The sequence below is a fragment of the Hemisphaericaspora subhashii genome, assembly GCF_019202705.1.
Source record: "Hemisphaericaspora subhashii strain CBS 10753 chromosome Unknown scaffold26, whole genome shotgun sequence".
NCBI classification, from domain to species: Eukaryota; Fungi; Ascomycota; class Pichiomycetes; order Serinales; family Debaryomycetaceae; genus Hemisphaericaspora; species Hemisphaericaspora subhashii.
In genome coordinates this window covers 100,502-127,733 of record NW_026057341.1, presented here as the reverse complement: position 1 = coordinate 127,733, position 27,232 = coordinate 100,502, and the positions used below count along the sequence as shown (strand labels likewise).

The following is a 27,232-nucleotide window of genomic DNA, read 5'->3' as shown; positions in this document are numbered from 1 at the left end:
TCTTTTTTTTTATTTTATTCTTATTTTATTTTTTCTTTTGTCACTCACTCAGAGAGGTTATATAAATTATAGTGTGTGTAGTGTGTACTGTGTGTAGGGTTGTGGTGTGTTGATGGTTTGAAAATCGTTTAGAATTAACTGCAAATTTGTGTAATATAATGTTACACTCCTAATCTACTGTCCCTATATAATTACTATTCCTATAATAATTTGAATTATATATATATACATATATTATATACACGTAATGGAACACTGTAAATTGATCTAATCAGCCCATGGCAACCATTGAATTGGAATTATAAATCGTCAAAGTGTATATAAGTACAAGGCTGGCTAAAAATAAAATTAATCTTTTTTTCTTATTGTTATTTTTCTTACACTTAACTAAAACGCGTTAAACAATCAATCTATTAATCTTAGTAAAACATCTTGTAATTGTTTCTTACCATTATTACTCTTCCAAATATAATGACTAGTATCTTTACTTATTATCCATTCACTAGTCTTATCACTTAATATACTTATTTCTCTTTGCCATTTACCCCAATTTAATGATGTTTTAATCATATAATCACTAGAAACAACAACAACAGTAATACCATTAATATCAGATTTTATAACTTCATTATATGATAATATCCCAGATAGTAATTGTTCTTGACATCTTGCTCTAATATATCTTGATTGATATATAAAATCACTACCAAATATTCTACTTTTACTGGAATATTTCATAGGATGGAAAAACCAATGAATATTTGCAACCAATCCTAATGGTGATATAAATCCACGTACCCAAAGTTTAAACCCAGTCAAATTATCCATAACTTCCAATGAACCTTTAAATACCGACAAATCTTCATTCTTTCTATGTCCTCCACTAAATGGCCATTTCTTCAATAAATCAGTATGCCAACTATCAACAAACAAAATAGAATGAATCTTATGTTTATATCTACTAGCAAAATTCCTAACATATAATCCACCAATATCAAACCCCACCATTGAAAACGGACCTTCAATCCCTTGTGATTCCAAAGCTTCCATTAAATAATCATTAATTATTCCAATTGAACTAGGTGGTGGTGCACTATCGGAAAATCCATATCCTGGTCTATCATAAACACAATATCTTTCTAATTTATTTAAATGATATAATTCTTCAATCCATTCTTGGAAAACTTCACTTGAACTCAATTGTCCTCCATCAACCAATACAATTGGTTGTGTTGCATTGCTGTCATATACATCTCCAAAACAAGCTAAATGGATCCTGAATCGATTATTATTCACAGGTACTAAATCACCCCAAGGTTTTTCATGAGTATCAAAACTACTCAATAAAATAGTTAAACTAATACACCAAATAATCCAAAGTATAAATATTTCAATCAATACTTTCAAACTCATAATCATCAATTCTCCAACGGTTCTTCTCTTTTCAATTCTACCAGTAAATCTAATCTCTTGAGAATTTCTTGCTTCCTGAACCCAATAATCAACCATCGAATTTATGAATGAATTAAAACATGTCCAACCAATCAACACCGCCCCCAACCCACCCAATCTCTGTCTCATCGCCGGCACTGCCATAACCACCACCAAATCAACCACCAAAAATATCGCAATCACAATACCCATAATTCTTTCATAATAAGCCGGAATTATAAAGAATAAATTATGTATCGAATTAATTAATAAACAAATCAATATTAAATCAATTTCTAAAAATGATTTCCCTCTATTGTTAAACCAGGGAATCGAAAAGAATTCACTAATGACCAAGATTAATAATAGGAATAGATTGATATATACCAATATTCTTATAAATAATTTAAGTCGTTGGATATGGGGGAGGTTTAATGGAGAGACTTGGGGATCATCGGGGTCTAATAATGGTTGTTGTTCTAATTGTTCTTCGGATGTACTTGATGAATCATTGATTTGGGAGACTGGTGGGGCTGGTTGTCTATTTGTATTCTTTTTAGGTGTATTTGTCTGACTGTTAGCTATTGGTGGATGCTGCTCTGGCTCTGGTTCTGAATTACCTGTCGATTGATATGTTGACATGATTTCTGTAGTTGATAAAGAAGGAATTAAGTAAAAAAGTGTGGAGAGAGAAGAGCCTTTTTTTTTTGATGGTTTAAGGGTTTTATCTGGTCGAGATAAAATTGCTTTAGCAATCTTATATAAATTTTCAATTGAATCATTAACCACTTACTTTGTATTAGAGCCAAATCCAGATAGAGAGCTTCCTGAAAGGACGAAGGAATGGTTAATTACGTCTTTGAATTTTGAAACTATTCTAAGCCTATCAGTCTCTTCTATCACATGATCCAATAAGACGTGTTTCTTGTTTGAAAATTAGACCCCAAATTGATAGTTAAAAAAATCTTATCCAACAAGAAATAGACACTAAGGGGAACCTATACACTTTATTTATGGTTTCTTCCATAGTTATAAGGAGACCTAATTGATCCGTTTCTTCAATCTATTTGGTGGTACTAATCGTGAAGTTGAAATTTGCAGCATTTCCTAATTGGGGGATTTGTCTCGGCCGAAAGAAATAACTGGAGGGGTTCCTAAGATTTTTATCTTCTTCACACGAACAACAATTTTTAAACCATCTTACATTTTACTTAAGAAATTTACAACTTCACTTTAATCAACAAGAATAAATAAAACAAAACACGTAGGATTATCTTCCATTGCTACTCCACCCCTACGCGTACAACAAACACAAGATGACCACATCACTGAAAGACGTAATTTCCATTCCAAATGATATTGAAATAGGAGGTGCAACTTATTATCAAATTCATATCAAATTGCCACTTCGATCATTTATTGTGAAAAAGAGATATTCTGATTTTGAACAATTTATAAGTAATTTATGTGATAATTTAGGAATAAATGTTAAAGATTTCCCCTATAGTTTACCTGCTAAAAGAATCAATTGGTTAAATAATAAGAATTCAATTATTGAAGAACGAAAAGTTGAATTGACCAAATTATTAAATAATATAATTAAAGATAGATCATTACAAAATGAAAAGATTGTGTTGGAGTTTTTACAATTACCTATTAATTTTAAGTTTAATAATGATATTTTCAAGAATGACGATAATGATGGTCCTTCATTTCTAAATATGGATGTATCAACATCTGATAGTTGGCTTCAAGTTTATAGAAGTCTTAAACAAGATATACAAGATTGTCAATATCCATCATCAATTCAAGAAAAGATAAAAATAAAACAAAAAATAAATACCACTTATCAACCAATACTCCAGAACCTTTTAAAATCACGTTCTCAATTATCATTATCGAATGATGAAAAACAAAAACGAACATCCTTAATAAATCAACTTCAAACAACTTTGGAAACCATCTTAAATAGTCAATTATATCAACAATCCCATGCAAGTGACAACATGCCAGGTGGATTCAGACAGGCGAAAAGGGTATTAGGAGCAACCCCACCACCTCCTGATCTTCCCAAAGAAACCAAAGAAACCAAAGAAACCCTTCCATTATCCAATCAAGAGCTATTACAACAACAAATTCAAATCCATAAACAGCAAGATCAAGAAGTGGAACAACTTAGACATTTGATCGCTAGACAGAGAAACATGGGTGAATTAATTCATAATGAAGTAGAAGAACAAAATCTTATGTTGGATAGATTTAATGAAGAAGTAGATTCTGCAGGTGATAAAATTAAAAATGCAAGACATAGAGCTAGGAAAATCGTATAGAATTTATTTATTTTTACATAATATTTATATATCTATTTATACAATTTGGCATTTTTCATAGATCTATTGGATCAGTGACTATTTCATTTAGCAAATTTACTAAAACGATATTATCTGCCATAGTAGGAGGTTGTCTTTCATCATTAAAAAAATCTTGTATTGCCGGATGATTACTTAAATATTCTTGAGTTAATTTCTCAAGATATGAATTATCTTGACCATCCAATACTCTTTCTTGATCAGCACCACCCCTTAATGGATCATTATCAATTTTCCAAAATCCCCCAACATTATTAAAAAAATTATGAATTCCAATTCTTCTAGGTGGATAAGCTCGACCATAATTTCTTAAATTGCCAACTTGGGGGAAATATTGCCAATAAAAGAAACTACCAACATATACCCCAATTAATGACCCAGCAATAATATCTCTCAAAAAATGTCGATTATCACTCACTCTTGAAGCAGCAACAAAACATGCCAACATTATTGGAGCAATGGTTAGGAATACCTTGAATGAATTATGTCGATTATCAAATGTATGTAATCTTGCCGCAATATTTAATGACGTTATAGTCATGGCACAAAATACCGCCGACAGATGTCCACTGGGGAATGATCGAAATCCTTCCATTACCAAATTCCAATCAGGTTGAGTACATATTGCCACCGTACTTAACACCATTGGATCAACAGGCGGTATAGCTGGTCCAATTGGATCACATCTAGATATCAAATCAGGTCTCGGCAATCCAGTAATATTCTTCAAAATACAAGTTGCCATTAATTGTGTTGCCATTGCCCCTAATAAACATATCAACCCGGAAATAAAATCCCAAATTCTTCTTCTAATTGCAAATGTCCTAGGTGAAAATATCGAAAAGAACCCAAATTGTAAAATGGGTATCCCTCCAGATATGAAAACCAATAGGGGCATAGGTATAGCCGCCTGGGCTTCTGTCCTATAGGCATATCGCAATGATAAATCAAATAACAGAAATTCATGAAATATGGGCGGGATAATTGTACCTAATGTCATGGATAATATTAATATTGTTGAATAAAATATGAAATCAAATGTGTAGGAGATTGTGGTTAGGCCTGATAATTGAAGGTTTTTAATTGTTATAATCCAATCTCTTGTGAATAAATGCATTGGAAATGAATAATTTAATATATATAGTTAAGGTTTATTAGTAGGGTTTTTGCAATCTATTAGATTAGCTGCAAAATCCGGGTAAATTAAAATCTCACAGAAGAAAAAAATAAAATTGTCGGTTCTTGTTTTTTGTTTGGTTAGTGTGAGAGGGAAGTAATGAAAAAGATTTTTCAATTCCCTCATCCCTTAAGTATATCTTCTCTTCTTCTTCCTGTTAACCAAAAATCAAATTACTCAAATTGTATGTTTTAACCAATATTAAAAAGTCATTTTGATAGTTTAACTTTTAATTTTTATAAGATGATAACGTTTCGCCTATATTCGATTTCATATGAGAATACACAAAACAATTACACCAAGATCTACGCTGAACTAAAAACATAAGTTAAATTAAATCAAATTGATGAAAAGCCATTACAAATGAATTGTTACTAACCAAAAATTTAAAGGATCCATCTAGAAATAAACCAGGATGATACTTTTGTGAATGCAACACTACCCCCAAAATCTTTATCCCTTCTTCTATCTCTTTTTCGGATAGGTGTAACTAATACTTAACCCTAACACACCTTTGCCAAACATTTGTACCTCTAAAGTGGAAATTTACACCTCCACCTAATATTATGACCTCTTTCAAGTTCTTCATATTTCTTATCATTTAGCTAATCCTCTTCCAACCTGGAGATTACTGAGGTCAGGTTCCCTTAGTTAAGGGATGATGACTATATGGGATCAGTTTCATAAACCAGATAGTCGATTTCTCTAAAATAACTTTGTGAAAGGAATCTTCACTTGCTTTGGTAGGGAGAATACCTGTGACATTGTTGTTGTAAATACACAGGAACCTCTCTATCATCCAAGTTTGACGAATTATGGAGTAAAGACAGGTTTCTATGTAGTCTGCTATGCTGAAGGAGAAGGGAAACACCAAAATCCACAGAGCTACCAATTGATAATTTTTTCAATCATACTGCATATAAACCAAACCAATGAAAATACTGAAATTTGTAAAGAGAGAAGTCAATGAAAAAAACTTAAGACTTACTTCAGTATAAACCACTAGAAGGTAAACACATATAACAAACCCCCCACAACAACAATATGATAACTGCAGCAGGTCTTGGATTAAGTGTCTTTCTCGGATGTGCCACCAGAAGATTACAAGTTATAATCATGGCTGGTCCAACCCCACCAAGATCAATTCATCGTTTAACTGGATATGCATTATCCCTGGCATTGTATGTTGGTGTGTATTTTGGATTTGATAGGATAATTGAAAATAATAAGAAATTGATACAAAGAAGATTGGCTATTTTACGTGAACAAAGAGCTATTGAAGATGATTTCTTTAATTTTGAAGAAGAACCTGATCATAGACATTTGGTTGATAGAAAAGGATTATTACTTAATTTGGTTGACAGAATTGGTGCTCCAAATAAATAAAGAGACATGATTTGCATAACGAATAGGGAATAAGAATATGTAATAGTTGTCATATATATATTACAATACTAAAAGGGGTTTTTATTACATGTATTTTATTTATTTTTAGTTTTTAGTTGTTTTTTTATATTACAATTTAACTAATACATATTGAACAAACACGACATACATATATACACTTCCTGACTCATTGTCACTCCCTGACTCATTGCTCTATTTCTTCTTGTTCTTTACCTCTATTAAACACATCATCACCTTCTTCTTCTTCACCTTCATTATTGTCACTATGAGCACCGGCATCACTATCATATTCTTCATCAACTTCACTGTCGTCTTCATCTCCCTTGAAATCAGCATCGTCTTCTTCGTCATCATCGTCAGCGGCGGCAGTTCCCGGCTGAACAGACTGTTCCCCATCAGTTGCTGCTGCTGCGGCTGCATCTGTCGTTGTTTCTTGTTGTGGTCCCTTTTCTTGATGAATAGTATTAAACGAATCATCACTAATTCGATGTTCCTTAATAAAATCATCAATTATTTGAAAGAATGCTTGATCAATCATACTAAATTCAATTATTCTTTCTTCATTTCTATCATTTAAAACCGTAACCACAATACTGAAAGTATTTCTAGTAATATTTGTATAACTTGCATTTAAAACTTTTGATAATTCAAATACTTGAATTGGTTTTTTGAATCCAAATATAAGATAGGGAGAATTATATTGATTTTGTTTTAGGAATAATAATACTCCATCTTTCGCTCCTTTATGACATTCAACCATTATTATCAATGGACTTGACGAAGGAGCCTTATTATCAATTAATGCTACGGCACAATCATGATTTAAACTAAATTGAGTTTGGAAAAGTGTAGGACAAGGTAAATAATTAATCAAATTCACGCCACATAATTTGAATTGTCGTTTAAAATAATCCAAAATTCGTTCTTGAATTGGATTTAAAATTAATGTATTTTTAGGACTGGCAAATTGTGATTCAATATCAGCGGGTAATTTCCCTTGTTTAATCATTTGTTTTTTAATTATATCTAATTGAATTTGACAAATTATTGGATCTTTTGAAATATTTGTATCTTGACAATATTCTTCATTAATCCAAAAACATAATGATGCAACTCCCTTTTTGATTGGATTGGTTGAATTACCTAATATTGGTAAGATCATACATAATTTAATTGAAGTTTCTAAATTAATTAATGAGATTTCTGGAACCATATTGGTGGGATTTACAATTGAAAGTAATGGATATGGATTACCATCTCGTTCTAATAAATGAAAAGTTAAATTCATTTTCTTTCTAATTGGAGATTGGAATGAAACTTGAGGGATTTCAAAGATGATTGATTCTTCAGGTATTGGTTCTTCACTACGGACAATTAAACCATTCTCACTATTTACATTAGCTATTGTTGGAGATTCTTTTCTTCGTTTATTAGAATCGTTATTTGAATCAGTTAGATATGTGAATAAATTATTAAATACGTCAAGGTTATTAGCATCTTTTTGGATAGAAAATCTAACTTGTTCTTGTAGATTATGAGGAAGTGTCAGTATCCAATGTGGTTCCAGCATAGTTTGATTGTGGAAGGGTATTTCTTGATATTGGTTCCTAAAAAGAAAAACAAGTAAAGCTTGCAAAGTAAAATCAATTTAGATTCTTCCAGAGTGCGAATATTGATTGACCAATATGAAATTGCCATGAGCATTGGAAAAAATGAAGCAACTGAAGCATACACACCAACAGAGTGTAGATGAAAATGAACTTTCAATGGAAACCACTAAAGATAAACTATTAGATTCAAATGCCAATATAATTCATATATTACCAAGTTGTTTACAAGAGTTAATAACCATTGATTCTGTTTATAATATTCTAATAGAATCAACTAATGACAATGACTTAAAGAATCAATTAATTGATCTTAAAGATTCAATTGATCATTCTATAGTAGAGCAATCAATAGATCAAAATAAATGTTTATTATTGACAATGATGTTTGGATCTAGTTGTATGAAAGCAATTGATATAGTTTTCAATAAACAGATTTATTGTTGTCTTTCCATGGGGATTGAATTGAACGATTATTTCAATGATCCATTGAAGTTTACAACAACCCAATTTAAAATAACCATAACATCTAGATCAACAGTTAATATGGAAGAAAAGCTATTGTTGAAATTGGGATATAAAAAATTACATGGGAGATTAGTTCCATCATCTGACAACAATACATCAACTAATGAAATAATAATAAGCAGCAAATCACTTGGTGACTATAACTCTGTTGATTTATATAATTGGTATTGTGATTGTGATGAATATCAACAATCATATACTGATGATATGAAACCAGTGAAAATAAATGGTGATTCTAATTTAATTGAATGTTTATTAAGTCAACTGAAATCAATTATTCTTGAACCAATTCCAATTTGTTGCCACATATTGGCAACATTAATTATATTGTTTAACATTGAGAAATTACATGATAGAGTATTTGTTGAGTATGAGTAAATAGTTAGATTGGGTATAGAGGACGGGGAGTTTACATATTGTATCATTTATAACTTTGGAAGATATAGAGGTTAATTTTTTTAATTGGTTGCAAATTATTTTGAGATCCTTTTAAGATTTGAGCCCTCTCAGAATAGTCACAAGAGGGGTTAATACCGTGTTTGTAAATGGCCCTAGAACAGAGGATAAACTATTTTCAATACCATACGTATCCAGAATTGTTGTTGTCTATGTCTATGTTATTTAATCTAAGATAAGGATGAGCTAAAAAGTGTCTGCTGTATTTGCTCTCTTTTGTTGGCTTGCGACGATATACTGAAAGCATTACTTGCATCTAAAGGCATGGATAGAAAGATTCTACAGACCTCATCCCTTATCCTATACATATATATATACGTGTGAGTTATTGTCTCTGTACTAATAGAGTTTTGCAACCAATATAAAACCTTACACTATTAAATTGAAGCTAAACAGAAAAAAAAAAAGAGATCGTGGTAGAGGGTACGTGGTGTTTCTTGTTATTTTGAATTTAAACTTTTCAAATTTAACAAATGTTAATTAAATTTTATTGGATGAGATGGATAAGGGGTGCTGATTAATTGTTAGTATTATAGACATCGATTTTATAGAGATATATTTCATAAGGGGGGTGTAGATAGTTTATATGTAATTGTATAGTGAATAGTCCGCCTGGTAACAACAATAATTAAAATTAGAATTAACACATACACACCACACTTAATTTAATTTAAATTATGACAAATTGGCTTTTACAAGAATTTAGAATGGAAAAGAAAGAAAGAGAAAAAAAAAAAAAAGTTTTTCTTTTTCACCAAAAAAAAAGAAGAAGGTCATTTCAATAAAAATTTCTATTTGATCAATATCTAAAGAACACTTATTATTATTATTATTATTACAACAAGACACTACCAGTCAATAACTTGTCTATTAGATTATCATCATCATCAACAATAACATAATCCATCCTTCTTATTCTTATTTCATAGGATTTTCATATTTTCATTTCTTTACAACAATAACAAATAGATAGAGAGAATTTTCTGCATTATTTTGAAAAATAACAAAATTCAACAATCACTACAACAACCAAATAACAACAAGAGATCTATTTACGAGAGAGAAATAGAATCTAACCAACTAACTGTTCCCATTATTATTACTTAATTATTATTGTTTCATTTTACAAAGAACAAATCAACAAATCAACCCTCCAATAGTGTGAACAAAAAATTTAGTTTGATTTTGATAATTCATATTTATTTAATTCTTCCAATACATAATTTATAAAAAGTGAGCTTTAAATTTTACTAATTAAATACCACTTTTATAATCTTAATAATTAGTATTAACATCAACGAAAGGATTCCACTTATGTTCTATTATTGAAACAATCACATTAACAAACAACAACAACAACATCCAAACAAAGATTATTTATATTTTTTTTTAATACTGTCATAACTATTGTATAATAATACCAACATGTCAACTCATTCGTCATCTACATCTTCAAATACTACTGGTCCAAGTCGGTTTCGCAGTGATGCTGCCAGTTTCTTACCAAGTCAACATCCTAGTTCATATCATCATCAGCAACAACAACAGCCAGCGCTACCACCGCAACAACAACAGCATACTCAACCCCACCATACACAACCCAATCAATATTACACCCCGCAACCCCATATGCAACAACATATTCAACCCCATCCACAACAACATATGTATATGCAATATGCAAATACTCAATATCCAATGATGATGAGTTATAATCCAATGTATGTGCCGGTATATGTTGATAATCCATATTATCCGACACAACAATATGGAATTCCAGTACAACCACAACCAATTCCATTCACTCAACCAAATCCTTATAACAATCAACGCAAGAGTATCAATAATACTTATAACAAACGACCAAGTCAAACGCATATGAAATATACTCCAGCTAATGCAAAACCAAATGGTAATATAATAAAACCAACTAATATAGAATATTCTTCTTCACTGTCTCCTATACCCAAGAAAGATGAATTGTCAACTCCTACTTCCACATCATGTACTACTTCTACATTAAGTACTCCTGCAACTACTCCTGCCAAAACTATTGCAACTACCACTAATGATCACCATGAAACTAATGACTCTAATGAACAGCAAAAGCAACAACAACAGCAACCACCGCAAATACAAATCAAATATCCTATATTTATTAATACAGATCTTAATGCATTTATCAATCAATTTGATGTGACTCATAGATTCCATGATCATGACAAGAAAAATAGAATACTAAACAATTTACAAACAACTGCTACTAATAGACTAATATTTAATACTCCTTTAATAAAAGCGTTTGACTTCAATTCCAATAGTACCACGACCACTGATGGTGGAGTAAGACAATTATTGAAGACAATCACTCCACTGACTCCAGAACCTACCGAATCCGTCACCAGCCATGCATCTACAATCGCCACCCCTGCATCTAAAACTGCCACCCCTTCAATAATACAGCATGAAAAACAACCAGATCAAAAGGAAGAGACGAAGGAACAACAACAACTATCACCACAACCACAAAAACAACAACAACCACAACCAGCAAATTGGGCGTCATTTTTACAAACATCTGCCCGTTCTACACCCGACATTGCCAAACCTGCCAAACCAACCAAAATGGCTTCCCCTGCCACCCCATTAAAATCAACTACACCAATACCAACTTCAACAGCTTCTTCATCAGTTACTGATTTCAACATGAATAATGAATCTGCTCAACCATTAGGTGTATTATTATTAAGAGTCATGTTTGATCCTAATTATTCGGTCTTAAATTCCGAATTACCAATCTATTCAATCAAACCTCGTGGATTAATTAATACTGGTAATATATGTTATATGAATTCAATTTTACAAATCTTATTACATTGTGAACCATTTAATCGATTATTAAAATTAATTGAAAATAAATCAATTGGATCATTAGGTGGGAATTCCACTACACCATTATTGGATGCAACTATTAAATTTTTTAATGAATTTACAAATTCCAATGAAAATCTAGTTCCTGAAGGTGTTGTTACTTCTAAATTACCAGCGATTTCTCCAAAAGATTTTTATGATAAATTAGTATCACAACCGAAATTTCTGCATTTACAATGGGGACAACAAGAAGATGCTGAAGAATTTTTGGGATATTATTTAGATGGATTAAATGAAGAATTCTTAGAATCAATTAAAAGATTAACTACTCCCATGGTTGATTCATTAATTCAATCATATTCAATTGATAATATAGCTGAATTGACTAATAAATTTAAATATAATGTGAAAATTACTATGAAAAAAGTCAAGAATGACTTGAAAGATGATGAAAATCAAGTTGATGGTGGTACTGGTGATGGTGAATGGAATGAAGTTGGTGCTAATAAAAAAATTCATGTCAAACGTACAGTTGAAGTAGATCCAACCCCGATAAATATGATATTTGGAGGACAATTCAAATCAGTATTAACAATCCCCAAATCATCATCAAATCAATATCAAAAATCAATAACATTAGATCCATTCCAACATGTTCAATTAGATATTAGTAAAAGTGATACTATTGAAGAAGCATTTAAACATTTGAATGAATTAGAACAAATTAGTTATAAATCAAATAATAATAAAGAAGTCCAAATTAAAAAACAAACATTTATTGATAAATTACCCGAGATTTTAATTATTCATTTAAAAAGATTTAGTTATACCAAAGATCAAGATATTCAAATTGAAAAATTAAGGAAAAAAATTGATTATAATCATGATTTAATAATACCTAAAGATATCTTATCGTCTCATAATGAAATTGAGGAATTTAAATATAGATTAATTGCAGTTGTATATCATCATGGAAGTAGTGCAGATGCTGGTCATTATACCAGTGATATATATAAAGGAAATGAAGAATGGTGGAGAATTGATGATACGTTATTGAAAAAGATTACTAATGAAGAAGTATTAAATGCTGGTACTGAAGAAAATATTAAGAATGCTTATATTTTATTATATCAAAAGATTCAAAATTGAGGTTAAACCCTTGGGATTTTGGATAAGTACGACTGAAAGTGTTTTGTGATTTGTGTATATAAGTGTATATTAGGTTATATAAAAATAAAGATTTAAAAAATAAGAGATCAAAGTAAGTTTGTAGTAATACCACCAAGACTATCGTCTCCCAAACGATTGAAGTGAAAAATTCTTGGAATTTAAGCTTTTCGTGACTGAATCTTATTTTGCACATTCAACACTTTATTGCCAAGAAAGATCTACAACACCAAACCCCTGACAAATTCTTCTCCTATTATTCGACGATAATGCTTTCTTTTTTTATTCATCATCCTCTTTCTTCGATAATACATCTACTCAACATAATATCTATAAGAAATGAATTACGGAAATTCACCTTGGCCATGGCCACGTATCTTGGGAATGGTACTTCTGTTAATAGTAACCATCACATCGATAATATGTTTTGTTTTCACCCGTACCAGTCTTTTGAATGGATATATTGACGATTTAGGCTATCCCATCTATGGCTGTGCCGGATTGCTGATGATCATCGCTATTAATTATATGATATATCAACAATCCAAAACCTTGATCGTATTGGTATTAATGATTATTTCTTTGATATTTTGGTTAGTGATGGTGATTATGTTTACCATCCAGAATGGAACTGGTTGTAAGATCCCCCCTGGGCAGATATTTCAAGATTGTGGTCAGATGAAGGAATTGTTTATATGTATGATAATCACATTGGCATGTTTATTAATTGCAATGGGGAATTATATATGGTATAAAATATTACCAATGGTTAAACAAGGTGGGTTTAAGGCGTTGTTACCCCAACAAAATAGAGGAGGAAGAGTTGTATATCCTCCTCCTCCAATTCATCCACAAGCGGCGGCTGGGACTTCGTATCCACTTCAAGATTATAGTTATCAACAACAACCACCACCACCTCCAGGGTACGCGTATCAACCACAACCGGGAAATCTGTATTATTCAACCGCGTATCCTCCACCACCTCCGCTACCACAAAAGGGGTGATAGTATACTAGCATTTGATATTAATGTTATCGGGATGGGTTTGATGCAGTTCAAAATACGTGGGTTTAAAAATAAACTTATCGCGTTTTAATTACGAGAGAGATTCTATAAGCCCCAGTTCCAATGGTGTTGATAATATTTATTATTTTTTTGGTAGAATACGATTATTTTTTTTAGTTATAATTAGACAATAAACACTTTGCTAGAAGAACAACAAATCATGTAAAACCTTTCTCTAGTTGTGAAGGATTATCCAATGTTGTATTCCGTAAGGAAGAATTGGACTGCTCGAGGAAGGTTCAAGGGAATTAAGTTTGGATGCCAAGAGAAGATGAACACTTAGTTGCGAAAAGTGGAATACAAAGTTCAGTTAATTGGGAGGATTGCAAATCGTCTATTATAAATCAATAGTCTCGAAGCAAAAGGCTTATCTATAAGCAAGCAGACCAGGCTTAAGCAATCCTCATCTACATACTCTATTTTATTCTCGTGAAAAGAATGGAAAGGCTCAATCCTCGTGGCTCAAAACGTAGGGTCGTCAGACGATTTAAACCAGGTTATTCTCATTTAATCAAGATCTCTAATTCTAGATCCTACACTCTACGACAATTGGATAAAGTTGTTAAAATAACAAAAACTAAGCATTTAGTCCATATATATAAACTAACTAAGGGAGCTAAAGACTACTAAACAAGGATGTCGAAATAAAATGAAATCGTGCAAATTTCATCGATACTCATAATTTAAATAAACTCTATCTTCAACCAAAGACAGCTAAATTAATGTTACAAATTAAAAAACGGGTTGCTCTTTATTAACTAATAATACACTAAAACATAAAAAATCTCTATCAAAAAGGGGGGTTGTAGTTTAGTCTAACTTAGAATAAAGCAGCAGCAACGGCAGCGAAACCAGCAACGGCACCAGCAGCCATCTTGTTAGCACCACCTTCGTGGGTAGTGACGTTACCGAAGGTCTTGGTTGGAGCAGCAGAAGTTGGAGCAGCAGTGGTTGGAGCAGCAGAAGTGGTAACGTAGGTGGTTGGGATGGTACATGGACCAGTGATGGTTAAAGTGGTGGCTTCAGTGACAGTGATGGTCTTGTTGTTGACAACAACGGTGGTTGGCAATGGACAGTAGGTGGTGTAGTCAGTAACGACAACTTCGGTGGTGACGGTGACGTTAGCGGCAGAAGCAGCGGCGACTAAAGCGGTTGGGACGATAACTTTGGAGAATTGCATTTTTTTAATGTATAATTAGCGAGTGACTGAGGATATAACTAAAGAAAAGAAGAAGAAAAGGAAAAATTGAACTTTACATGAATTACAAAATGGGGAGATAGGTCGATTTATATAATGGCAAATTCTCTCTTTGTTTTTATGAAATCTATTTTTATTTAATTACGGATGTATGTGTGCAACTGTTAAATTCTCGATGGATCAAATTATAAAAAAAACAACATTGCAGCCACAAAAAGAAATTTAAAATTATGTGGTAGTGCATATATTTTTTGAACAATGGGGCGTTATTGCTGAAATTTTTTATTTGAAATTATTGAACAATAGAATCAGGTCTAATTGGGAATTCACATTTCCTAATTCAGGATCATATGTGCATTTGAATTGGCTGGCCTCGGATAAATGAGTTACAAAAAGAAATTTGCGTTTTCAGGGCTTGCTATTTTTAGTTTGGCATGTTTACATTTTTTGATCTTCTTAATTTCAAAGATTTTTTGGCCCGAATAACTTTTCAATGTCGGAATCTAAAAATAATTAAAATAGTTATACACATCTTGTGTAATATTCAAGGATAACCGATATGTGGGATCTTTACTAAAGTAAAAGGCAAGCAGAAGCCCCAGGTCTTCCACTCCCCTGAATTGAGATGATCGTAGTCAGCAATTGATGAAAACAGAATTGCTATGTCATGTCAACAAAATGGCTTGATTTCCAAGAAGGGAAAGTCAGATTGATTTACGGTTACTACGGTGGCAATTGTTGCGGTGAAAGTGGTTGGAAAGTATTGTTTAAAAACAAAATTAATTACATTCACTGCATTGTTCATAGGCTAGTTGAATTTCATAAGGTTTTTTGTTTTGTAATGAATTATTTTTTCAACAACACAGAAAGCCATTCGCAAATAATTACTTGCATTACCACACACCCACTTCCTAAACACCCGCAATTCCTATTTTAAGTTTACGGTGTACCACTATAAGGCAATGTAGCCTGATTTTGACTATTTCAAGAAGTAGCTAGATTAGTTCTAAAAATAGCGGGTTGATGGTTACGTCGACGTATTGGTTTTGTACACTTGTTTCTTCCATTGTTCGGGTATTTCAGCCTTCGGGAAAATTATTTTAAGCTTTTTTTTTTGTTTTTATTCGTTCTATTTTGGTCAAAGCCAGATCGTTTTTAGATTGATTTATCAAAACCATTTCAAATACGAGAAAGCTTGATAACGCACACCAATATCACCACGGGGTTATTCTTTCACTAATTGACCAATTGATTTACTTAGAGATTTGAACCACTGGGGGGAGAATCTAAAACTGACTGAGATGAACAGGATTAAAGTTTATCGTGTCTCACTTCTGTATGCAGAAGAAGAATGTGGTAGTTTTCTATGATTGAATTGGTTCAGTGTTTAGCCCCTGAACACTGCCGGTTTGATCCTTGGTTGTGACCACACAACTTGACCCTGTTGGCGTCATTCTGAATATGAAACTTGGCCGATTGTTCCTTAATATGCAATTTGGGTTATTTAATCTAAACAATTGAACGTTGGGATCAAAGCTGGAATTGTGTAGAGCTTAATCCCGGAATTTGAATTTGCTACTGTGCTATAAGGGTAGATTTTACTATCTTTCTTTATAATTAGGGATTCATTACCATGTGAGAGAATTACACAATGAAGAAGATATGAAGATGCAGGGGCTCATGAATCTAAGCATCAATCTGTGATTTTCTAGAACTTCTTTGAGACATTTTGTTTTTTCTTGTCAACTGATGAGATTTTAATCACTTGCATAAAAAATAAACTATTTTTTATTACCAACAAGATGGAACCATTTTTATTTTTATCGTACACTTCAATTCTAGAATCCACCAATGTTTAGTCCAAGTTGATATCTGTATCTTACAATTAGACGATTAATTAATTAATTAACAAATGTTTATTAAGGAAAATTAACATAGAAGATATTTTACAGCTATATAACCATTTTTTCCCACCTCTATTCTCAAAATGCAATCAAGATAAAAATAACCTACACCTACCAACATTCATAACCTCCATCTACTACTAAATTATGTCCAGTGGTATAAGAACTAGCTGATTCACTAGCTAAATATAAAATAGATCCTACAAATTCTTTTGGTTCTGCCATCCTCCTCATTGGAATCTTTCCTTCCCAAGCTTCTTTCATTTCAGTATGACCACTAATAACGTTTTTTGTCAATGGAGTCAAGATATATCCTGGAGATAAAGTATTGACTCTAATATTATATTTGGCCCATTCACAAGCTAATGATCTGACTAAATGAATAACACCAGCTTTAGACATATTATACATACATTGAGGTTGTGGATCATTGACAATTGTACCAGACATTGAACCAATCAAAATAATTGATCCACGTAAATTATTTTCAATTAATGGTCTTGCAAATGATTGTGATACATAAAATGAACCTAATCCATTAACTTTCATTATATTTTCGGCATTTTTAGCAGGATAATCTTCAGCCGGGAAATTTTCACAATATCCAGCAGTATTAATTAATATATCAGCAATCTTGTCATGATGTATATTAATTGCCTGAAATGTGGATTCAACCGATTCAGCATCTCCAATGTTACATGACCATGCAGAAACTTTACCGATTGGAGATTCATGAGTACCTTTTAATGTTTCTTGACCCCAGGCTAATACTTCTTTGGCAGCTAGTTGGGTACGTTCTAAGTTGATATCTATAAGGGCCACATCGGCCCCTTGAGCCAATAAAGCACGGGAAACGACGGATGCTAAACCGCCTGATCCACCAGTGAGGATAGCTAATCTTCCATCTAATCTGAAATTTGGAACAACGTTTTCGTAGGAGTAAACAGACATGTTTAAGTTTTGTTTAAGAAATTGATATAGTAATAATGAAAAGAGAAAGAAGTAAGAAATAGAAGATAAGAATAAATTGGAGACTATTTATACGATCTTATGTTGTTGATTGTGACTCCCCACAGAATTTTTCAACAGTTTTTAAGATGACCATTTTCCACAAACTTGCAACAAAGTTAGTTTTAAAAATATTCGGAAAAATACAACCATAAACTGTTGCAGAATGGATGTTATAAGCACCCTGTGTGCATATCGGTAACGATATCGGAAGAACAGTACAATTTTTTCACTCAAAGTACACGACCATCACAATATCTTAAGGTGATTTACTGTCTGATAACAGATAATTAATGGTCATCCGACTATTTGCTTTAAGAAACATCACCAGATTTTAAATAGATAGTTATGACATTTTGATTGTAACCTCATGAGAAATCACAATTAATCTTATGATATATCAAGTGGTTTTCTCATGGACGAATGATGAGTATGTAAGCTAGTGTTGCCTGGCACGGGTTTGACTCAACATTTTATCTCACTCAACAAACCGGGGCCATCCCCTATGATCAGTATAATGTGTTCAGGGAAAGGCGGGTACGTCTCTATCTTTGCGAATTATTAATAAAATCTAAAGGCGGGTTTATTGTTCTTTTCTTTATGAAAATTGAAATTTTTGAGGGGTGGCAAAAATAATTTTATATTGTGCCTGTGCGGGAGAATTTTCAGGGCCGAAAAAAAAAATATAGTGGCTGCAAAATATTACAGAAGATGGGGGGATCAATTTGTAGTTTTCAATTCCACCGTTTTTTCTACCGTTTTCTCTCTCTAAGGTGTCAATCGTATTTTTACTTGACAGATGCCAAATAGAGAAATACTCCCGAGCTTAGCCTAGGAAAGACAAAGAGCGGCATACATGACAAGGGGCCATTTCCTAAATCATTTAACGGGGATTAAAACACGGCAGGAACGGATAATCCCGAGAGAAGACCCAAAATATACATCCAAATATACATCCAATGAAGTTTGCAGTCTTCCATTTGTTTTCTCAAACAATTCTTTACTCTTTGCAGCTGTGACGATTTATAAGATTTGTCATAAAAATTGCTCTATTTCTGTCCAAGAATATAAACTGCACTGCACATCTAAAACATAATTTCCTATTAATCTCTCTAGATTTGATTTTGCAAGCTGATATTGAATTCAAGTCCCATTTGACTGAAATCCAGGATAACTCAGTTAAGGCTTCACTGTAATTGTACAATTAAAGAAGTCAATATCTACCTCATTTTCATTAGGCCTCGGTCTTTTCATCTGTAAAATTTCTGCTTTATATCCAATAGTCTCAGCTATTGTTTATATACATGCTGCAGTGTAGACATTATATGAAAGATCTCTTTCATCGTGGGATTACATGATGTGCCTTCTCAGGAACCAATAAGTTGTCAAATCGCGATCCTGCATATAGCCATTCCCTTTTAAAAAAGCACAAGCGTATTAAATTCCTTACTTTAAAGAAAAAAGAGGATAATTAATTGCCACAACAATCATTAGCTATTAACTTTCAATACAACTACCAATGAACTTTCTAAGGAAATTCATCGGTACAACCACGACTGATGAAGTTGCTCTGATTCGTTCTGGGAAATTATTTTTAACCAGATCAAATCAATCACCCAAAGGTGCAATTGAATGTCTTTATAATGATGCATATGCATCAATTAAACAAACGACAACTCCATTTGTTTATCAATTGATTATTACTCGAGTATATCAAGAAGGCGAACTAGATAATCACAATTCTGCCTATGATTATGATTCTGATGACGATGATGAATATGAAGATGATGATTCTTCAAACCCAACGACTACTTCACAAATTGGTGGTGGGAGTCATAGTAAGGATGAATGGATTTTCCCGGTGACTGAAGAATTGAAGATATATAGCTATGATAAGAGTGATGGAAGTAAAGCTATAGCTTGGAAGGATTTGAATGGAGATTTGGGGGATAAATTTGAATTTGTAATTGATGAAGAAGTTAGATTTAATGATATTGAATCATTTATGTTGTGTATTTATAAATGTTTATATGAACATAAATATAGAGTTAGCTCATTGAGGGTGAATACCATGTCTGAATTGAAAGAATTTGTCTATAACCCCAAAACTGAATTATTGACCTTTAATGACTTGAATTATGACGAAGAAGAAGACGAAGATGACGAGGAGGAAGAAGAAGAAGAAGAAGAGGAGGAAGAAGATGATGACGACGATGAGGAAGACGACGACTCAGATACGGATGACGAAGATAGCAAAGGATCACCCTCGAGTGGAGACAACGCTTCCAAACCAAATCAACCAAAGTTTCCTCGTGATGATACACAACCAGATCCAAAGGGGGAGGTAAAATACCAATCCAAAGACTTTAATCTTCACATATACAATCCCGAAACTGGGACCTTTATCCAAGAGCTTGAATCTCCAAATGTTGAATTGAAGATAATCGACTTAGGTCAATTTGAATCCACATTATTTATAAAGAGTCTTGATCCATCAAATCCAATTAGGATCAATGCTACCATCAGTAGAAATATGAATCCAACATTCAATTATGAACATTTATCGTTTATTTTCAACTATTATACATTGGATGAAACTACCGGAGAAGCACATGCTTATTCGTGGTTAGTCAAATTCTCGGGATTTAATGAATTGACTATATTTCAAAATAAATTTTTGGCTTCCATGTATGAAACTTTGAATAAGCTGAAATGGGGGAAGACTGCGGAACTGGAGTATTTTGTCGATTCTTTTTCAAAGCTTGATCTTAATAAAGCGGATGATCTTAGTGCACAAGACAAAAAAGAACTTGAACAGGAGGAAGAGGAATCTGAAACGGAAGAAGAAGAAGAGGACGACGAAGAACCACTTAGCTCAAAGATAAGATCAAGCAAATATTTGAAAGAAGAGGAGGAACCAGAATTTGAGAATTGGAGATCATCCAAACAGGAAAAGAATAGTGCATTATCAGTTGGTTATGCAAAGGATCGTTCATATGTTGTGAGAGGGAATAAATTGGGTGTCTTTGCTCCAGGCGAAAGAGGTTTAGATTTCAAAACTAGTATAACAAACATATCTGATTTAAGAGGTAAACGATTCGATCCAGAAAAGTTGCTCTTACATCAACAAGATCAATTTATGATCATGTCGAATTCTGGATTCGATGATAAGACATTATATAAAATGGATTTAAATCGTGGTCAAGTGGTTGAAGAATGGCAAGTTTCAGATGATGTACCAATCGTATCATATGCTCCAACTACCAAATTTGCTCCATTAACTACTGAACAAACATTGACTGGTATTTCCTCGAATGGAATGTTTGCTATTGATCCAAGATTGTCAGGAACAAAGATGGTTCATGGAACTGCTAAAAATTATAAAACCACCAATAATGATTTCCAGACTATAGCAACAACTGCGAATGGTTATATGGCTGTAGGTAGTGGGAAAGGTGATATTAGATTATTTAATAAACTTGGTGCAAATGCCAAAACTGCATTACCTTCACTTGGAGATGGTATTATTGGAATGGATGCTTCAAGTGATGGTAGATGGCTTTTGGCAACTTGTTCAAATTATTTATTATTAATTGATACTAAGATTGGCAGAGGTCAGAAAAACGAAGGAGAGATTGGATTTACTCATTATTTCGATAAGGATCAGAAACCAACTCCAAGAAGATTGGCATTAAAACCTGAACATGTAGCTTATATGACAAGGGAAAATCACGGCAAGCCATTAACTGCTTTTACTCAAGCATATTTCAATACTGGGGTAGATTCTAAAGAAACCACAATTGTAACATCTACTGGTAATTATATAATCACATGGTCAATGAAGAAAGTGTTATTAAACCAACCAGATCCATATCTTATTAGAAGATATCAACAAAATATCATTGCTGATAATTTCAAATTTGGATCTAATGATCAAGTTATATTGGCAATGCAAAATGATGTTTCAATGGTTAATAAGAGAAATTTATCTACACCTAAGAAAGTATTTAGTAATTATTAGATAAAGATTTATCAAGTTGTTTTTTGTTTGCTTTTGTGTTTTTGTTTTTATGGGATTGAAATTTTTAGGATATATAGTTTTCTTTTTAATATACGAATTTTTATATATGAATGTAAACATACCCATTGGTGATGATATCTATCTCTAGAATTATATATTGCAATTGTAGTGGATGCCAAATTTAGATTTTTTTGGCAGCTTTTTCTACGAAAATTTTGACAAAAGTTTTGCAACAAAAATTCCACCCAAATTATACTGAATATAAATCAATAAGAAGAATCAAATCAAACCAGAGTAAGCTTCCCAGAATGTATATTATCAGTCGAAGAATCTCAACTCATACAATATCAGAGAATTCACGAAAAAGAAGAACTATAATTTTTAGTAGTAACACAATGTGTTTTATTAGTTGCTAAAATAAGTTAAATACTTCATAATTAGATATGCCTTAAAATCCCAACATTCAAATTCAGTCGAGGTACGGATTCATTTGAACTGAAGGTATAATTGACCATTCTGGTATAACATATTGATACAATAGCAAGTATTTCGAATCATTCGGATCTGGAGATCGGGATAATACGAAAGCCCTGCTACTTGGACCAACGTGGGTTGCTTTAATACTAGCATTTCTTTAGCACCGATTGCAGTATTCGACTCATGCGGTAAAAGTCGGCTTAAGGCTATCAAGAACGTCATTACTTAGTTCATCATTATTATAGTTGAGGAAGAGAGAAACCTCCACCCTTCAGTCAAACTTTCTTCTACCAAATTTTCAACGATCGCTTTATTTCATCAAACCATATAATTCTAAACGCATTCACCTTATGCCATGTGGTTGGTTTATAATCAAAAGCATTTAGGTTTCTTACTCGACCTTCATTGGGGAATTCTTGATAAGGGATCTGATTTATCTTTGCATGAATCTTTCTAACCCAGTTATTGAATCCAGGAGAATCCATCAATTTACGATATAAATATTCTTCAAGTGATCTTGGTGGTGGTCTCATGACGAGGGTATGGGTATGGATATTGTAAGGGCACCACACTTTACTGCTTATAGGCTTCAAAAAAATAATCATCAGAAGAAAAAAAATGAGTGACGATTATGAAAAGTGGTACGGACCCTGGAGTGGGAGCGTTTAATTAATTTCAATTGGACATGATAAGTTTTGGCATTCAATTTTTCATATCTAATCAAAGATGACACGTTAATCAGGACATTTGAGTTCGTAGTTACTGGTTTTAAATTTGGGGAATATCTTTCTAGAAGCATACCTTCAGTCTATTATTTTTTTTCTAGTACTGAAGAGCAATTTCCTAATTAAGATGTTTTGTAAACAATTGCAAAATATTGTTCGCATCTAAGTTTACAAAGATCAGTTTGAAAAACACTATTAAAAACAAAAACCGGTTAATCATTCTTTTAAAATAATAAGTCATCACAAACCATAAGTAATACTATTAAGATTCATTTCACAAACATAACCACTACACAGAACACATAGCAACAACAACCACTATATATAACTCCCTTTACCTATGGCTTCTACACATGATATTCGTCTGGATGACCATATCGCTATTGATGACTTTGAATTAGATTATCATGATTTAATATCATCATTTGATGCAGGTATAATTCCATCGGATAAAGAGGCATTGGATAGTCCCACGAAGAAGAAAGCAAAAAGATCATCAATGTCGGACATAGACTCCAAAATGTTTAGTAAAAAGATTTCATTGAAACCATCATTTACTGAAACTAATAAAATAACGAATGAATTATTCCAAGTAACGAGTGGATTAGCAAAGAACTACAAAAACAAACAAAGCAATCAAGGAGGCAATGGATTTCTCACGAAAATTATGGATAAAAGAATGGACAATAAAAGGTTATCAGAACTAGAACAATTTGATTTCGAATTAGATGATATATTACGAACTCGATATAAGTCTGCAAGATTCAAAAATTCAACTTTTAATATAGATAGAACCAATTCTCCATCAGATTCACAATTCAATCAATTCTTTAATCCTTCAAGAAAACAATCGAAACCAGATGAGGATCAAGAGAATAAGACCCCGTATCCAGAACCATTGAAACCTAAACTAGGTTCAAACCAGATTTCGAAACAATCACTACAAAAAGCATCAAAGAATATTTCTACAGCCACTCAAATCCCAGCATTAAGGCCCATAAACCAACCACGACCCTCTAAAATTAGACGAGAATTTAGCATTTGGGATTTCCCACCACGATCCCCGAAAAGAATTTGTAGTCCAAGACAAGCAGCAGATGTGAAACGATTGAAACCGGCGATTAAACATGACAAACCTTTGGTTACATTTTTGGTCGAGTCACTGTCAAGTCTACTCAGTGATGCAACCAGTTTCGCTACTGAACTCAACAAATCCAATTGTGAAGGATTCCCATTCCCCGAAAAGGTGAATGAAATAGTTCAAATTCCAGCTAGTTGCGAAAAGGAAAATAAGAAAGCAATTATTAGAATGATAAAGGAGGAGCCTCCAAAAACTATCCATGACGACAAGGAAGACCAGAAGCATGGATTCTATAGTGAGGAAGAATTCCATTCTTATAGAAGTAAGTTGACTAGTTCATTCACGGAAGATGCAGGCGTCGAGGTTGTTAGCCAACCAATTGATCATATTTCGGAGACTCAAAGGAGACTAAAGCAGGACAAGAACAGTAAAAAGACGGTAAAATGGGCAAAAAATTTAGAATGGTAGTCTTAGGATATGGTATTTAACAATTAATTATGGTATGTACAGTAATTAGAATGCATAATGATGTGTAAGTGATCTATCGTCTATTAGTATCGTAAAAATGTGTGAGACGCGCACTGTAGAAGAGGGGTGTTTGAAAAATTAAAAATTAAAAAATAAAATGTGCGACCAAAATCACCAACAACTTTTTTGAACACTTGTTAAATTTCACGAGATTGAATCAGTTACAACCCATTCTTTATTTTAGCAATTCATATACTATAAGCTTCCACCATGTCTACCTTCTTCGATGAAATGAAAATGTCCTATACTGGCGTTGACGTCACAGATGGAAAAATTGAGACTGCCAATTTCTTATTAGCTTCTGAATCATTAGTCAAATTATTCGATCTTTTAGGATCTACTGCATTTGCTGTTGTTCAAAATGATATTAGCGGTAATATCACCAAAGTTCGTGCCAAGTTATTAGCTGAACCAACCAATTCAGCCACTTTACAAGATTTAGTTTTATCTGAAGTTGGAAGTAAAAAGAAGACTGCTACTCAAGGTTTGTTATGGTTATGCCGTGGGTTAGAATTCACTGCTAAAGCAATGAGAGAAACTGTTGACAATCCAGAATTAGAATTAAATACTACTTTCACTAATGCTTATTCTAAAACTTTATCTCAATATCATAATTTCATGATTAAGCCAATTTTCAAATTAGCTATGAATGCTTGTCCATATAGAAAGGTTTTCTTTGAAAAATTAGGAGCTGATCAAGACAAAGTTGCTAAACAATTAGCTGAATGGTTATCTGCTTTGGAAAGCATTGTTAAGATCATTATGGACTTCTTTGCATCTGGGAATTACGGTAAAGGGTTATAGATTAGACTTTAATATTACAATAAATAAAAAATTTATATAAATAAATATGTTATTAGCTTAAATAAATAGTATTTATTTCAAGTTCACAAAAAGGATGCAATATATTATTGTTGTTCTTGTTCTTCTTCGGCATCTAACTGTCTTGCTTTCTTAGTCGCTTGCATTAATTCATAAAGTTGATTAACTTGCTCCTCTGACATCTTTGATAAATCCTCTTTTGTCAAACTTCCTTCTTTCCATTCACCTCGATCAAGTTTCATTAGATAATCTTGCCATTCAGTTAAGAATGCTACAATATGCAAAGGGTTGTCTATCTTCTGATGTGCTCTAAATTCATCTCTAACATATGGATCACCTAAATAACGTAATTCTGGAGATAAGAATTTCTTATGTGCTCTTAATATATGACGATATAATACTAATGGAGGAAGTAATGGCGATGTTTTTCTTTCAGGACGACGAGCTCTTACTAGTCTAACAATACTTGGACGCATATTTTAATAGATGTGTGTGTGTGGGTGTGATGCTGAGTTAATGGTCTTACGACTTGTACAGTACTTAAATTGTTCATTTAATAAATAAACAGTAAAAAAAAAAGTTTAAAGATTTCATTGGATAAATCAATGCAGGCAAAAAATACAAAATTTAATTAAAGTTTAAGATTTACGAAATTTGAACTTTTTTTAATTTGCAACCATTTTTGTTTTCTGCCTTTCTTTCTTTTCAGAATAAAGAGTTCAAAGCAAAAGAACATTCAAATCGAAAGAGATAAGTAAGATCCATCTAAGTATATATGCCATGAGGATAGGAACACATGTTCCATAATTCTCATAATTGACCTTTCATAGGGGAATTGTAAATACGTCAACAAAGTCTGACTGGGGTACCGTTCACCTTGTATTACATATTCCCAGTAAAAATACATTGGATTAAATAAAATGAGACAAATAGATACAATACGATTCTCAAATGTACTTCGAGTAATCCTGGACAAATATAAACAAAAGTTGGAATCAATCAACCAGTGTTCAGAATTAGGAATAGGGTTCTCCATAAGGGGAAAAACAATTTTTGGTCTTGGCATTACATGTGAAGGATTATTAGAACAATGAGATTTTCAGTTTCTTCGAATAGCATCAGACACGGTAATACCAATCTAGTAGAGTTTTACTTGAGGTTTGGTTTAATAGAGACGATATGAATCAATTAATTTTCCACATAGAAATTTCCCCATTGGGTAAACAAAAAAATTATTTTGTTGCCGAAAACAGAAAATAATTTCTCGTTTCTAAATATGGAGAATTTTGCACCCATTGTTTTATTTAATGAATTGCCTATTATAGTGTCCTTCTAGTTGGTATTGTAGTAATTTACTTGCTAGAGAAATACCATACAAATATATAGATGT

General features: G+C 32.5%; 15 protein-coding genes across 15 annotated transcripts; 8 read left to right on the top strand and 7 right to left on the bottom strand. All coding sequences in view use genetic code 12, as the record gives it.

Moving 5' to 3' along the window:
- Positions 1-405: 405 nt before the first annotated feature.
- Positions 406-2,073, bottom strand: J8A68_004029 (uncharacterized protein; the record flags this gene model as incomplete). The annotated part of the gene is made up of 1 exon (XM_049407945.1): positions 406-2,073. The coding sequence occupies one exon, from the start codon at positions 2,071-2,073 to the stop codon at positions 406-408; it is 1,668 nt and encodes a 555-aa protein (XP_049262731.1).
- A 674-nt stretch (positions 2,074-2,747) lies between these two features.
- J8A68_004028 (uncharacterized protein) lies at positions 2,748-3,761 on the top strand (the record flags this gene model as incomplete). Its single annotated transcript, XM_049407944.1, has 1 exon — positions 2,748-3,761. One exon carries the CDS (start codon positions 2,748-2,750, stop codon positions 3,759-3,761), a length of 1,014 nt encoding a protein of 337 aa, XP_049262730.1.
- A 55-nt stretch (positions 3,762-3,816) lies between these two features.
- J8A68_004027 (uncharacterized protein) lies at positions 3,817-4,800 on the bottom strand (the record flags this gene model as incomplete). Its single annotated transcript, XM_049407943.1, has 1 exon — positions 3,817-4,800. One exon carries the CDS (start codon positions 4,798-4,800, stop codon positions 3,817-3,819), a length of 984 nt encoding a protein of 327 aa, XP_049262729.1.
- A 1,221-nt stretch (positions 4,801-6,021) lies between these two features.
- On the top strand, positions 6,022-6,363 carry J8A68_004026 (uncharacterized protein; the record flags this gene model as incomplete). Its single annotated transcript, XM_049407942.1, has 1 exon — positions 6,022-6,363. One exon carries the CDS (start codon positions 6,022-6,024, stop codon positions 6,361-6,363), a length of 342 nt encoding a protein of 113 aa, XP_049262728.1.
- Positions 6,364-6,568: 205 nt separating this feature from the next.
- On the bottom strand, positions 6,569-7,954 carry J8A68_004025 (uncharacterized protein; the record flags this gene model as incomplete). The annotated part of the gene is made up of 1 exon (XM_049407941.1): positions 6,569-7,954. The coding sequence occupies one exon, from the start codon at positions 7,952-7,954 to the stop codon at positions 6,569-6,571; it is 1,386 nt and encodes a 461-aa protein (XP_049262727.1).
- Positions 7,955-8,096: 142 nt separating this feature from the next.
- On the top strand, positions 8,097-8,897 carry J8A68_004024 (uncharacterized protein; the record flags this gene model as incomplete). Its single annotated transcript, XM_049407939.1, has 1 exon — positions 8,097-8,897. The coding sequence occupies one exon, from the start codon at positions 8,097-8,099 to the stop codon at positions 8,895-8,897; it is 801 nt and encodes a 266-aa protein (XP_049262726.1).
- A 1,503-nt stretch (positions 8,898-10,400) lies between these two features.
- J8A68_004023 (mRNA-binding ubiquitin-specific protease) lies at positions 10,401-12,995 on the top strand (the record flags this gene model as incomplete). Its single annotated transcript, XM_049407938.1, has 1 exon — positions 10,401-12,995. One exon carries the CDS (start codon positions 10,401-10,403, stop codon positions 12,993-12,995), a length of 2,595 nt encoding a protein of 864 aa, XP_049262725.1.
- A 357-nt stretch (positions 12,996-13,352) lies between these two features.
- On the top strand, positions 13,353-14,018 carry J8A68_004022 (uncharacterized protein; the record flags this gene model as incomplete). Its single annotated transcript, XM_049407937.1, has 1 exon — positions 13,353-14,018. One exon carries the CDS (start codon positions 13,353-13,355, stop codon positions 14,016-14,018), a length of 666 nt encoding a protein of 221 aa, XP_049262724.1.
- Positions 14,019-14,898: 880 nt separating this feature from the next.
- PGA48 (Pga48p) lies at positions 14,899-15,258 on the bottom strand (the record flags this gene model as incomplete). The annotated part of the gene is made up of 1 exon (XM_049407936.1): positions 14,899-15,258. One exon carries the CDS (start codon positions 15,256-15,258, stop codon positions 14,899-14,901), a length of 360 nt encoding a protein of 119 aa, XP_049262723.1.
- A 2,033-nt stretch (positions 15,259-17,291) lies between these two features.
- Positions 17,292-18,131, bottom strand: ARD (Ardp; the record flags this gene model as incomplete). Its single annotated transcript, XM_049407935.1, has 1 exon — positions 17,292-18,131. The coding sequence occupies one exon, from the start codon at positions 18,129-18,131 to the stop codon at positions 17,292-17,294; it is 840 nt and encodes a 279-aa protein (XP_049262722.1).
- Positions 18,132-19,707: 1,576 nt separating this feature from the next.
- On the top strand, positions 19,708-22,209 carry VID27 (Vid27p; the record flags this gene model as incomplete). Its single annotated transcript, XM_049407934.1, has 1 exon — positions 19,708-22,209. One exon carries the CDS (start codon positions 19,708-19,710, stop codon positions 22,207-22,209), a length of 2,502 nt encoding a protein of 833 aa, XP_049262721.1.
- Positions 22,210-22,678: 469 nt separating this feature from the next.
- On the bottom strand, positions 22,679-23,219 carry J8A68_004018 (uncharacterized protein; the record flags this gene model as incomplete). The annotated part of the gene is made up of 2 exons (XM_049407933.1): positions 22,679-22,841; positions 22,990-23,219. The coding sequence occupies 2 exons, from the start codon at positions 23,217-23,219 to the stop codon at positions 22,679-22,681; spliced, it is 393 nt and encodes a 130-aa protein (XP_049262720.1).
- Positions 23,220-23,751: 532 nt separating this feature from the next.
- J8A68_004017 (uncharacterized protein) lies at positions 23,752-24,960 on the top strand (the record flags this gene model as incomplete). Its single annotated transcript, XM_049407932.1, has 1 exon — positions 23,752-24,960. One exon carries the CDS (start codon positions 23,752-23,754, stop codon positions 24,958-24,960), a length of 1,209 nt encoding a protein of 402 aa, XP_049262719.1.
- A 270-nt stretch (positions 24,961-25,230) lies between these two features.
- On the top strand, positions 25,231-25,824 carry HET1 (Het1p; the record flags this gene model as incomplete). Its single annotated transcript, XM_049407931.1, has 1 exon — positions 25,231-25,824. One exon carries the CDS (start codon positions 25,231-25,233, stop codon positions 25,822-25,824), a length of 594 nt encoding a protein of 197 aa, XP_049262718.1.
- Positions 25,825-25,928: 104 nt separating this feature from the next.
- J8A68_004015 (uncharacterized protein) lies at positions 25,929-26,318 on the bottom strand (the record flags this gene model as incomplete). Its single annotated transcript, XM_049407930.1, has 1 exon — positions 25,929-26,318. The coding sequence occupies one exon, from the start codon at positions 26,316-26,318 to the stop codon at positions 25,929-25,931; it is 390 nt and encodes a 129-aa protein (XP_049262717.1).
- Between the last annotated feature and the right edge of the window lie 914 nt (positions 26,319-27,232).